This window comes from Lissotriton vulgaris, chromosome 6 (assembly GCF_964263255.1).
Source record: "Lissotriton vulgaris chromosome 6, aLisVul1.2, whole genome shotgun sequence".
NCBI lineage: Eukaryota > Metazoa > Chordata > Amphibia > Caudata > Salamandridae > Lissotriton > Lissotriton vulgaris.
In genome coordinates, this window is record NC_141694.1 from 1,140,777,819 (window position 1) to 1,140,790,916 (window position 13,098).

Consider the following 13,098-nt stretch of genomic DNA (forward strand, 5'->3'; position numbering starts at 1 on the left):
AAGAAGACAGGTGGCCTGTAGATGGGGCAGGAGCGCCTAAGTTCAAGTATTGGATCCATGACATGGCTACCTGGCAGGAACATCTGCATGCGTACGCAGAGCAATTACCACTTCGATCCCAACCTAAGGATATCTGGGGGCCACTGACGACCTACCTACTGAGACTGCAATCGGAGGAGGAGGGTGCCGAGGGAAATGGGGATTAATTGAAGGGGATGTGTATGTATTACTGGATGTGCGGGCAGTTAACGCACAGAAGGATGCTGAGGTTCCGAATGCTGAAGGAGTTGGTGCTGGTCTGGTTTTACTGGGACAGTTTTCGCCCGCCTGTTTTTCATGTTCTAAGACACTTCCTGTGGTCATACTGTTAGGTATGTACGTCTGAGTCTTGCTGCGGGCATTGGGAGGGTTGCTTGGAAGGGAGGGGGTGAGGGGTCCCGGGTTGGGTAGGAATGTAAGGTTTTTGTACTGCTATTGTTTCTTCCCTACAATGCACCTGTTACAGTAATGACTTATGCTGTGCTGTACTATTGGTCATTGCCATATAATAAAGGTTTTTGAAACTTTTTACTATTGTGGATGCACTCAATGCAAATGAAGCACCCAACTCAAGCAGCCAATAAATACGCTTCCATAGGTGTACTCTATTTTTCAGTATTACCATCTCCTTTTGCATTTAATTTTAGATAAAATGCACATTGTAGCATTCATGCTGTGTGGCAATTATGCCATCTAGATGTAGGATTATTTGGAAGTCGTCTGCATTGTTATATAACCTGTAACCTCTTGCTGCTAACTCGTATGGATGGAATGGAATGGAATAAGACTTATATTGCGCAAACTTAGCCCGGGGGGCATCAAGGCGCATATCTACACAGAAATAGGGGCAGGAGGGCAGATAAGGTAGGAGGTAGGTTTAGTAAGCCTGAGAAAAGAGCCAAGTCTTCAAGTGCTTCCGGAAAATCGACAGGGAGGGTTGGCTAGACAGTTCAGGAGGGAGACTATTCCATAGTTTCGGGGCAATGGTAGAGAAAGCTCGGCCACCCCATCTAGACTTTTTAAATCTGGGGACAGCCAGAAGATTTTTCGAGGAAGACCGGAGTGTTCTATTAGGGATGTAGGGACTGATGAGGGTTTTTATGCCTTCCGAACCAGCACCAAACAGAGCTTTATGTGTAAGACAGATGATCTTAAAGCAGATTCTGGCTTGTATAGGAAGCCAGAATGTTATGTTATCAATGTTACGTTATGTTAATAAAGCTTCTAGAGCGCAACTGTTACCCTAGGGTGTCCTGGCGCTGAGCACTGCCTAAATGGTTGCCAAAATGACATAACTATTAAGCCCCTTCCTGAAGGAATGGAGCTCGGTTTGAGTTTCAATGGCCTAGCATTGCCAATAAATAGGTGTGGAGATAAGGAAGTTGTGTGTCGTGCGCCACTATCATTGGGTGTACCGAGCTCGCTGTAATGCCAAAACGCGGCGCGCAATACACTATTTTTATGGCCGGATACGATCCCGTAATTTCATCTGTCTTGTATATTGGGACCGAGCCCATTGTTATAATATGATGCGGCGCGCTATACGCCGTATCTGGATGCAGGGAAGAATTTTGCAGAGATTTTTGGCCAGTATATTGGGCATTTACAAGAAGCCGCGACCTGGACTCAATCCCCCATGATTCCTTTGCGCATCACGTCGCACGTAATTACGTCAGACGCGTTGTCACGTGGTGCGCGTGTAACCAATGGTAATGTCGGAGTCAAGACGATATCTGAGAGAACTCCTGGAGCCGCTTTTGAGTCAGGTTCTGTTGTTTTCAAGTAACTTGATTTTTTTAACATTGCTGCCTCTAATTTAATTTTATTTATAAAAGGAAATTATTCTATTGGTTGAAAACGTTTGTGAATGAGTTAGACTTTGAGTAACACAGCAGATTAGAGCTCCTTCATTATCTTGAAAATGTCTTTCTGTATAGTCAATGCTTCTTTGATTTTATTATAACAGTAGGCGGGGTTGGAAAACTGTACAACTTGATTTACTACACTAGAATGGCAGACAAAGTGAATATGGAGGTTAATCCCACTTACATTAATAGTTCTGGTATCCATGCCATAGACTGTGCATTTCCAACTATAGATAAATACAACTTCTTTGAAAATGTTTAAGTGCCAACGCATGCGGAGAGTGATCCTTGGTGCCTTGAAGTTATTTACTCCCCTTTTTCCGATTCAAAACCGGAGTATGTCTTGCCAGTATAAATGTAATTTCCGTAGAAACTGAGTACTCGCAACAACGAGGAGAGTCCACTCTGCCAAATTTTCCTGGATGTTCTGTACGGCCTGCTTGATCATAGCATGGGATTAATTTGAGGACTGCTATGAAGATCTGACTCATAAAACTGTGGACTGTTTAGGTTTCTCCTGCACCCCCCCCTCTCCCTCTCCATCAAACATATTTAAAGGTTGTATATCTATGATATAACGAAGAATGCGGAGCAATTAAGAAGTTTGTCAATTCAGGATTTCATGAATATAGGAACTTCTGTACTACTTAACATTTAAAAACGTATATTGGCCTTTAAAAATGCAGTTTGCTTCCACATGGAAAAATGTTTTACGTAACCAAAAAAAGGGCTAGAACTGGTTGAATGGCTATAAATGTGATTGTGCAATTAATTAAAATGGTTTCAAAAAAGGCGAGTGGATGCCATACTGGGGAAAATAAATACATCAGATACCAAACTTATCTTGACAACATCAGTGGATGTGGTAAATAATTCCCTTAGTATGTTCCAGTAAGGCCCTATGGTAAAGAGTTAAGTCTTGCTGGTATACATCTGCATGTCAGTTTAAGACCGATCATTACATGATGTCCTGTGCCGCAAGCCAGTGACAAGACTCTCATTCATGACTGTGTTCTGGTGAAATACATTCTGAAAGTTGTAGAGACATCTAGGTTCTCAGCGAAGGTGTTGAAAAGGCAAATCCTCAGAAACAGAGTTTAAACTGACCAATGGTAGGAAAGCTTGTACCAATGCTCCCTTCCTTTCTAGGAAGAAGGTGAAGTAGGTCGGAGTATCAAACTTAGAGAGGCCAGGTCAGGTCACCACAATCATGCAGACCTTAGACTCTCCTGACTTTCTCGAGAACTACGAGAATCTGAGAAATTAGGGGAAAAGTATAGACTCTCCTGACTTTCTCGAGAACTACAAGAATCTGAGAAATTAGGGGAAAAGTATAGAAAGGCCAAGGTCCAGCCCAACATCCTGCCAGTCTCCAGGGAATCTGTTTTTTTGCCCATTCAAAGGAAGATATGCTCACACTTGGTGTTGACATGAGTTGTTAGAGCATCTGTGGGGAGGTCACAAGCTTAAGTCTCGAAGATGGACTGGAGGATTTCTTACTCACGTGATAAGTAAAGCTCACTTTACAAATGCCTGTAGTGTTGGTTTTGAACCCTCCAATGAGATTAGAATAAATATGCCTTGTTGAAAATCAGTGCCCAACAGAGCTACAACAGAGAGGCAGTGTTGGGGGATTGGGTGCATCCATGATTTTGTACATTATATGATGTGGTGTTGTTTGCATGGGCCATCACCATTCTCAAACGTATTACTAGTAAGGTCTTTAACACACGACAATTGTATTTTTCAAAAGGGATGGATTAGTCCAATGCTCTGTTTTAGAGTGTGCTCTTACTAGGACTCACCGGTTCAAGTCAAAACAAACTTTATTTGGTTTGTTACAACCATAAAAGTACAATTTACCTCTTATCTTACTAAAACAGGGAAAATAAAAACAACAGTAAATACATAGCACGGCGGTATCGATAAACATATTACATCTTAATATATGTATACTTTAACTATCATTTTTAAAATCGGAATGTTATCACAATTAATTTAAATGAAACACTTAATTCATACCTATACAACATCTTCTTAATCATACAGCACTATTTTAATCACTAATTCTTTCACATTTATTTGATGTCAAGGACTTATATTATTAGATCTTACTCTGTGCAGCTGAGGAATACCGTAACTTTTTTCATATATTTCCCCAAGGCACAGGCTATATCTAAGTTCTCCATTTCCATCAACAATTTAGCAGCTTGCATCCTATTTGTAATATTATAATTTTTAAAAATCGGACGTAAAATCTCCTTTCGTAAATATAAAAACCACATACAATCTAATAAAATGTGTATAATATTACAGGTAGTACCTAAAGTGCAAGTGCAGATCCCATTACAACTTATCATATGATTTCGGGCTCCATTATCCGCGTAACATGGGTTTATTCCCATTCTCATTTTTAGGACTTCCCGCCTTAAGTTATGACTTGGTAGCCGGTCCACATACGGAAAGTGTTAGTCAAGCTCCCAGGCAGATGTCATGTGGGCTACTGAGCTTTTTTGTGAGAGGTTCTCCCGGTCATAAGTTTGGGACATATCTGTGCCTTGGAGCCTTAGTTCTCTCTTTCCTATTGTTATATGATCTTGTAGCGGGCAGACCTTCAGATCGAGCACCCTGTATGCATTCCATATTGATGCTCTAGCCTCTTTTTCCCAGGGTAGGTCGCTCTTTGTAATTTCCTCTTTGGCCCACTGGGAGATTTTGAGGAGCTCATCTGTTCCCAATGGCTGCCAGAATCGTACAAGGGCCATACAGGCGGTTATCGCCCACGAGGTAATTCCCAACTCAAGTCTGACTGCCTGTACCATAGAAGATTTGGGCAGTACAAATAGGCTTTTTAATATATTTCCCTCCTCTCTATCCCAGGAGGTCTTACTGCTTAAGTAAATAACTTCGGCTCCATACAAGAATTGAGGGGGCACCATTGCTTGATAGGCTTTCAGGACCGGTCTGTCCGACATTTCTCCGTACGTATTGTTGAATCTTTTTAAACCTTTAACGGAAGCCAATGCCCTCATTTTTAGTGCTTGTAAATGAGTATGCCATTTCAGGGTACCAGAAAACCACATTCCCAGATATCTATAGTCAGCTACCCTCTCAAGTAATACTGTGCCCAGGTACCAAGAGAACTTTGTTTTTCTCCTACCAAAACAAACAATTTTTGTTTTCTCCATATTTACTACTAATTTTTTTGGTAGTACAGTATTCTTTGAATCGATTTAATTTTCTTTGGAGCCCAATCTCCGTCAGATCCATGATTACCAGATCATCAGCGTAGAGGAGGCATGATATCTGGTTTCCTCCCAGTTTTGGGTTTGCCCCTCTAACCTCTCTCAGCTTTTGAGGCAGGTCTGCTAAGAACAGAGAGAATAGTAGGGGGGCAAGTACACAACCCTGCCTTAAACCGTTCTCAATTGGGATTCTCTTCGTCAATCCTCCCTCCTTATCCAGGATTATCTGTGCCCAGTTTTCTGTATGCAGTTCTTTGATTAGGGCGAGCAGGTCACCCTGTATTTCATAGCCAACCAGTGATGACCACAGCTGCTCCCGGTCCACCAGATCGAAAGCTGCACGGAAGTCCACGAAACAGGCGAATAATTTTCCCCCCTGATCGATCGACTTCCGTGCAATGGACCACAGAGCGAAACAGTGGTCAACAGTTGAGTGGCCTTCTTTGAACCCTCCCTGTTCTGGTGGTATTATCTGTTTGTTATCCACCCAGTCCTTTAGTATACCCAAAATTACTTTTGAAAAGACCTTTTCTCCTATATCCAATAGGTTTATTAGGCGATAGTTTTTTGGGGAGTTTACGTCTCCTTTATGTATTGGCCTGACGATTGCCCCTTTCCAATTATCTGGGAACTTGCCTGTTTTTAGGATCTCTTGAAACATATTAGAAAAAAACTCCGCCCACCAATCTACATTCGTTTTTATTATAATTGCTGGTAAATTATCAGGTCCTGCAGCCCGTGTTAGATTTAGTCTTTTTATTATACCTCTAATGGCATCTGGGGAGAAGTGTGCTTTAATTTCTTACAAACTCACCGGTTACTCATGGTTTACATTGGCACCGTATTAGGCACAATTCGGGCTTCTCCACAAAATAGGATGCAGCACTGAGCTTCCTACAATGCTGTCTTCCACTGTCACAATACGTACCACCTGATATATTCTTCAAATTGATTACACGTTTGTGTGTGTCGGGATGGGTGTGTGTGTGGGGGGACGTAAGGTGATTGTGTGGGGGGAGTTTGTGTGAAAAAGAAGACAGGGGGAGAGAGAGGTCGTACCTATCTCAAAAAAATATTTCTCTGGTGACCTTAGATGTAAGAGACAACACAAATGTTTGACATAACAGCATGTGTCACTCCACCGATATCTTATCACTTTTTGGCAGAAGGCACTCTCCTTTTGACTGTAAGCCTTAAAATGTCACATATTCATTTTAGACATGTGCCAAACACAATTCTACCTACCTACACTCAGTCACACACCTTTATTAGAAATCCTAGTTCATTTTTTTTTAACGAGTCTTAAAGGTAAAGTCACTTGCTGACCCAAATAATGGGAAATAAACATGTGGTCCGGTCATGATCAATACAAATAAAACAGACCACATCAATCCCCTTCTAAAATCCCTTAATTGGTTTTCCTTGCAAGCTAGAAATAACTGTAAACATGCCTGTATCTCACATAAAGCACTTTACACAGGTGTAACAACCTACCTACAAGACAAAGGCAAACAATACCTTCTTTTACTTGTACCCAGAAATTAATACAAAAGGGCCACGTAAATCAACCTTATGCTAACTCCAGGATTGTGTAACCAACATCTTAATCACTCTAACTTACAATACTTTCTGGAAATACATACACATACTTTTCAAAATCTATCTCAAAGATTAACATCTCTTTGCTCTCTGCAGAGGAGCTGCTTTAACTTTTCTTACTATGCAAAGCTAATATTACTTGTGAAGCACTCCGCTTCCTTGAGCTACTTCAGCGCTTTATAAAGTTAATAGATAAAACTTAAGCAGAATGGTCTAACAGCTGGATGAACCTGTGCCCCCTTATATCATACATCCACATTTCATTCATCTGTGTTGCATGAGGTCCTCAAGTTAGCAGTAACAACAATTTCAATTGAATTCACTAGCAAATTGTGTAAGAAAATGTATCTTTAAGAATGAAACAGCAAACTTCAAATTAGTGTGACGTATCTGGGAACTATACATTATAAAATCAGCTCTTGAAACAGAGACAATAACGATGGCAAACAAAACAGCCTCATTAATTACAACTAGAGACATGGAAATAGTCCAGCATCAATATGCACAGGTACAAGGTCCATGCGCTTACCGCCATTCGGGCCAGGATCTGGTGGTCCAATGCTGACACCTCCCCATGAGCTTCCAGTCCATCCTCGTTCTCTCTTTACCCTTGCCTTTCTTTTCCTGTCCCATTCGTCTCTCTGGCGGATGATTTCAGCCTGCATCTCCTCCAACTGTGCTTTATCTCGCTTTCCAATGGTTTGAATCGTGCCACTTTTTACAATTGGGGCATTGAGGCCAGGCCATAGAAAGCCAGAACGTCCTAAAGTATATCAAATAAAAATTAAGATGAATTTCCAGATAAACAATCAAAATGATCAGTAGGCAGGCCATGTTAAGTAACATGAACAATACATCTGTAGCATCTTCTACTAAGAGTAGAGCACCAACTTAAGTTGGGCACCCTTTGGGATGATTCTGTTGCTCAGTTGTGAGTTTTGTTTCAATGTCTCTGGTTGTGGATGGTAAGCGAGAGTTCTTAAATGTTTTCTTTAATAACGGTTTGAGCAAGTGAACACAAAATTAAATACGTTTGTTCGAGATCAATATTTTGTAGTTTTCTATGTTTATGTTTTGGTGAGCTGTAGAAGTTTTACATTTTTTTGGTTTCAGTTTGGCCATTGAAGAACATTTTCTCAACAAGCACCGATCTCTGGGAAGTTTGGTATGATGCAAAGTTGTGCTCCTGAGAGGGTGATATGTTTATGCAGATTTCTATTCTGGTTCCAAAATGTGCATTGGTCTGATGCAGTGACTGGGTGGTTGTGTAGTGTGTCTTGGAGAGGAGTGAATCCTAGTCATAGCCAACTATTCTCCTGCTATATGAAATCAGGGTGTTGTGTTAAGTGGGGTCCATTGACGGATTAGATGTCCTATAGGAGATAAGCAAAATATGCAGACAATATAGAACAATTCAGCTTCTGAGATACCATATGTAAGGCTGAAGCAGCAGAATGCCCAATGTCAGAAAACTGGTCTATCCAGAGCAGCCATCTGCACCATACAGAATCCTTTCAACATGTATTTGTAACAGATTTAAAAGGTGAAATAAGGAAATGCGCCAGACATTTCAATAGTATTAAAGGCCCTATGTAATTCCTAGATGTATCAGTAAGTGTCAAACTCCAATTTAGAAAGTCAATGCACAAGCAGGGGCAACAGGGTCTCAACTGAGAGGGTTGAGGTCCCTTGCTTCTGATGTCCAGGGGTCCTGCTAAGACTCTGTAAGCTGGGCAAATTACAAACCCTTCTGCACTGGACTCTCAGTGGTAGCAATGACGAGCATTCCCCAGCTTCTAAGGGAGGTAGTAATGACGAGCATTCCCCAGCTTCTAAGGGAGGTGGTGTTGGTGTACTCAACACTCAAATACAGAAAAACAATGTCTAGCCGAATGCCGACCTTTATAAAAGAAAACCACTTTAATACATACACACTAGAACATAATTCTACACAGTACCAAACGGGATGCAACCTAGTATCTCAGATCTACACAGGAAGTGCTGCACCTACCCTGATCAAGATTCTCCCCTCAGATCTGTGTGTCCTTGGCTATGTTGTATAAGGTAGAAGCTTGATAAAATCGAAAGTGCAGTTGCAATCACTCAGAAACAGGTGCGTTCAGTTCTTACAGTCCGTCTCCCACTTAGCAGTGGAATAGAACCCTTGGCTCGGCTCCAATGCCAGGTTTCAGACGCAATCCCAACCACTCACAGGAGTGGATGTGCACCAGTCAGAAGCTCTTCTGGGGTTCCGGCTTCATTCGCTGGGTTTGCATATAATAGTGCACCTAGAAGCACAAGCCACAGTTCTGGCTTGACACAGGCATGGATAGACCAATGGAGTGTGTTCCGTAGGTGGGATGTCTTGGTGACGGGCCCATGCTGGAGCCACAGAACCTTCTTGGTTCCCCAACTGACCCAGATTGCAGCAAGCAGGTGCAACCTCTTCCGGCTGGTTACAAATTAGGCAGATGCAGCTCTGCAGTGGCTGAGTACAACCGGTAGTTGAAGTTTTGCATTGTCTAGTTACTCCGGGCAGTTGTGGCCATGCATAGGCCATATCATCACCCTGGGAAGTAGCAGCCACCACACACAGACGTACCATCAGGTTTCGGCAGAAGCCGCCACTCACAGGCGGATCACAACTCAAGAAGGCATGGCCGCGCACAGGCTGAACCATGAATGAGCAACTGTGACCACACACACACACACCCCTCAATTCCGGCATGCAATCACAGCTCCAATCGGGTTTCAGCAATTGTGGTCATCAGTTCACAGCTCCTGCCAAGAACCGGTGCAGATAGACTATGGGGATCGCAAAACTGCAGACCAGCTGATTGCTCGCCTCATTTCTCTCTTCCAGGTGCCCTGGACAACTGAGACACAAAATACAATGTGCTCTTCTTAGACAGACATATCTCCTGCAGAGTTGGCAGGCTCCTTCCCCCTCTCTATTTTACAGCATGGAGGCTTCCAGGTGCTTCAAAATAGGTACACAACTCCTCCAGCAAGAAATCCAGACTCTGGTGATGTCACCACCCCTGAGAGACTGGCTTTCAGGAAGGCTCCAGCCTTGGCTACACACAGCAGTCCCCAGAGTACTTTGTGGAGCAGCCCTTCCATGGCTATACAGGACGAGGAACTGGAACAACAAGTGATAAAACCAAAATCAGATAACTAAAGTGTATCCATAATCTGCAACTGTAGAAACAGTTTGAGGTGATTCTCCTTTCAAGTGTCCTCTTTACAGGCTACCCTCCAGATGAAAGCTTTGTGTACTAGGATGGACAAGTTGCTTATCTTCTGCAACATCTTATCTGGTGGAGACATAATCTAGCTGCAGATTACTTATTCTAAAAGAAATATCCCAGGTGAAATATCTCCGACTTTTGTGCAAGCAATACCCTTGGCACATTGGTATGTGGTGTCAGTCGGCTCCGCGATACATCATCTGCAGCGTCCGTGCCGGATGTGACATCCATATCACCTATATAAGTGCCACCACGGCTCGCTGAATTCAGTTACTTTTCACAACTTTCCAAGTCTGAAGCGTGGAGCCATGAAGTGTATTGACAGTGTTGTGTTTAGAACAACTAGGGCTCTGAAAGGGATCAGTCCCGACTCTAAAAACCTTTCCACAGCGTGAAGAGGATGGTTGGGGTGGTTAGGATTCTGGGATAGATCATGTCTCTAGCAGATAAGCCATTACCGGAGGTAAGTATCTTGTCCATCTGATAGAGACATCTAGCCGCAGATTCTTTACCTTAGAGTAGATCCGCAAGCAATAGCATCCCCAAGAGAGGGACTGCAGATAAGTTTAGACCAGGAAGTCTTGCAGGACAGAGTGGCCAAAAAGCCTGTCCCTGGGCAATTGACTGTCCAGGCATTAGCGCTTAGTGAACGTGCACAGTGATGTCCATGTTGCTGCCTGACAATGTCAAGGACTGGAACACCACTTTGCAACGCTGTAGTCATGGCCTTAGCTCGGGTGGAATGAGCTCCCAAGCCTTCAGAAGACTGTTTCTTGGCCACAGCATAGCAAATTTTGATGCAGAGGATGACTCATCGCAAGACAGTCCTCTTCCGTGCTGCACAACCTTTCTTTGATCCAACGCACCTCACGAACAGTTAGTCATCCACCCAGAACTCTTTAGTGCAGTCAAGTTAGAACAGCAACACTTTTTTTTAGTCCACACGGTGGAGTCGCCCCTCCTCTTAAGATAGGTGGGAAGGAGCATAGAAAGTGGGCAAGATGACTGCTTGCCCCACGTGGAATTATATTAACACCTTCGGTAAGACACGCCGTGGAATCTGGAACCTCCTCGACACCACATCACCAGACGTCGCCTTCCTCACGGAAACCTGGATGAATGCCACCTCAGCACCCGACATTGCCATCGCCATCCCGGACGGATACAAGATCACCCGGAGGGACCGCGTCAACCAGACAGAAGGAGGCATCGCCATCGTTCACAAGAACATCAGGAGGCATCGACATCGTTCACAAGAACACCATCCGCATCACGACCAGCTCCGACGACACCCTCACAGCCGCCGAACACCTGCACTTTCAGATCCACACCGACCCCAAGACCACCCTCAGAGGCACCCTCATCTACAGACCCCCGGGACCACGCACACAATTCAGCGACGACATCGCCGATTTCATCAGCCCGCAAGCCCTCCCCTACGCTGACTACATCCTCCTCGGGAACCTCAACTTCCACCTGGAGAACAACAACGACCGCAACACCACCACCCTGCTGGACAACCTCGGACTCAAGCAACTGGTGACCACCCCCACCCACTACGCCGGCCACACGCTCGACCCCATCTTCTCCTCCAGCAAGGACATCACCTTCAGCCACGCCACCGGACTCCACTGGACGGACCACAGCTGCGTCCACTTCCGCTTCAGAAGGACCACGATCCACCACCCCCCACAACAAGTCCCCCGCAGATGTTGGAACAAGATCACAGCCCACCAGCTCACCACATCCCTGAGCCAGAACCCTCCCGCCAGCTCAACGAACCCCAACCAAGCCGCCAACAACCTCACGAAGTGGATCAGCAACAGCGCGGACGACCTCGCCCCACTGAAGACTCCCCCCGCCAGACCCGGCACCAAAAAAGCTTCATGGTTTACCGACTAACTCAAGAGCTCCAAGAAGAACTGCCGAGCCCTCGAGAAAGCCTGGCGCAGAGACCCAAATACAGACAACATGACCACCCTCAAGTTCGCCACGCGAAAACACCACCAGCTGATCCACACCACCAAGAAAACCGCATTCAAGGAATGTCTTGACAACAACGCCCACAACAGCAAGGAACTCCACCATCGTCAAAGAGCTCTCGAACCCTAGCGCCGGAGACAACGACATCACCCTATCGCAAGAAGTCTGCAACTCGCTCGACTCGTTCTTCCACAACAAGATCGCAGACATACACAACAGTTTCAGCACACAGCCGACGCACCCTACGACCGCACCAATGCCCCCCACCACCACCATCCGCACCGAAGAAACCATCCGCAAGATGAACTCCATCCACTCCGGATCTCCAACAGACCCCTGCCCTCCCCACGTCTTCAACAAGGCCGACTCCGTCATCGCACCACGCCTGCGGGACATCATCAATGCCTCCTTCGACATCGCCACCTTCCCAGAGAGCTGGAAGCATGCTGAACTCAGCGCCCTACTAAAGAAACCATCAGCGGACCCCACCGAACTAAAAAACTACCGACCCATCTCTCTTCTTCCTTTTCCTGCCAAAGTCATTGAGAAGACCGTCAACAGACAGCTTGCCGTCTTCCTCGAGACGCATGCATACCTCGACCACTCAGTCTGGCTTCCGGGCCAACCACAGCACCGAGACCGCCCTCATCGCAGCCACCGACGACATCAGAGCCCTGCTCGACAACGGAGAAACAGCAGCCCTCATCCTCCTGGACCTCTCCGCGGCGTTCGACACGGTCTGCCACCGAACCCTAGTACAACGCCTCAGGAACATCGGGATCCAAGAGAAGGCACTGGAGTGGATCATCTCCTTCCTCGCCGGAAGAACCCAGAGAGTCCGCCTCCCCCTGTTCAGATCCGAGGCCACCGAAGTCATCTGCCGCGTATCCCAAGGATCTTCACTCAGCCCACGCTGTTCAACATCTACATGAGCCCCCTTGCGGCCATCGTACGCCAACACAACCTAAACATCATCTCCTACGCCGACGACACCCAGCTGATCCTCTCCCTCACCAACGACCACGCCACCGCCAGGACCAACCTACACGAAGGGATGAAAGACGTAGCCGAGTGGATGATGAACAGCCGCCTGAAACTGAACTCAGATAAGACGGA

At 45.2% G+C, this 13,098-nt stretch overlaps 1 protein-coding gene across 1 annotated transcript in view; it reads right to left on the bottom strand.

Annotated features, from left to right (window-relative positions):
- The window catches only part of MRPS5 (mitochondrial ribosomal protein S5), a 640,608-nt gene that overhangs the window by 329,182 nt on the left and 298,328 nt on the right, over positions 1-13,098 (bottom strand). Inside the window, exon 4 of the mRNA XM_086927225.1 lies at positions 7,278-7,511. Coding sequence (XP_086783351.1) covers positions 7,278-7,511 — 234 coding nt within the window. The remainder of the gene's footprint in view (positions 1-7,277; positions 7,512-13,098) is intronic.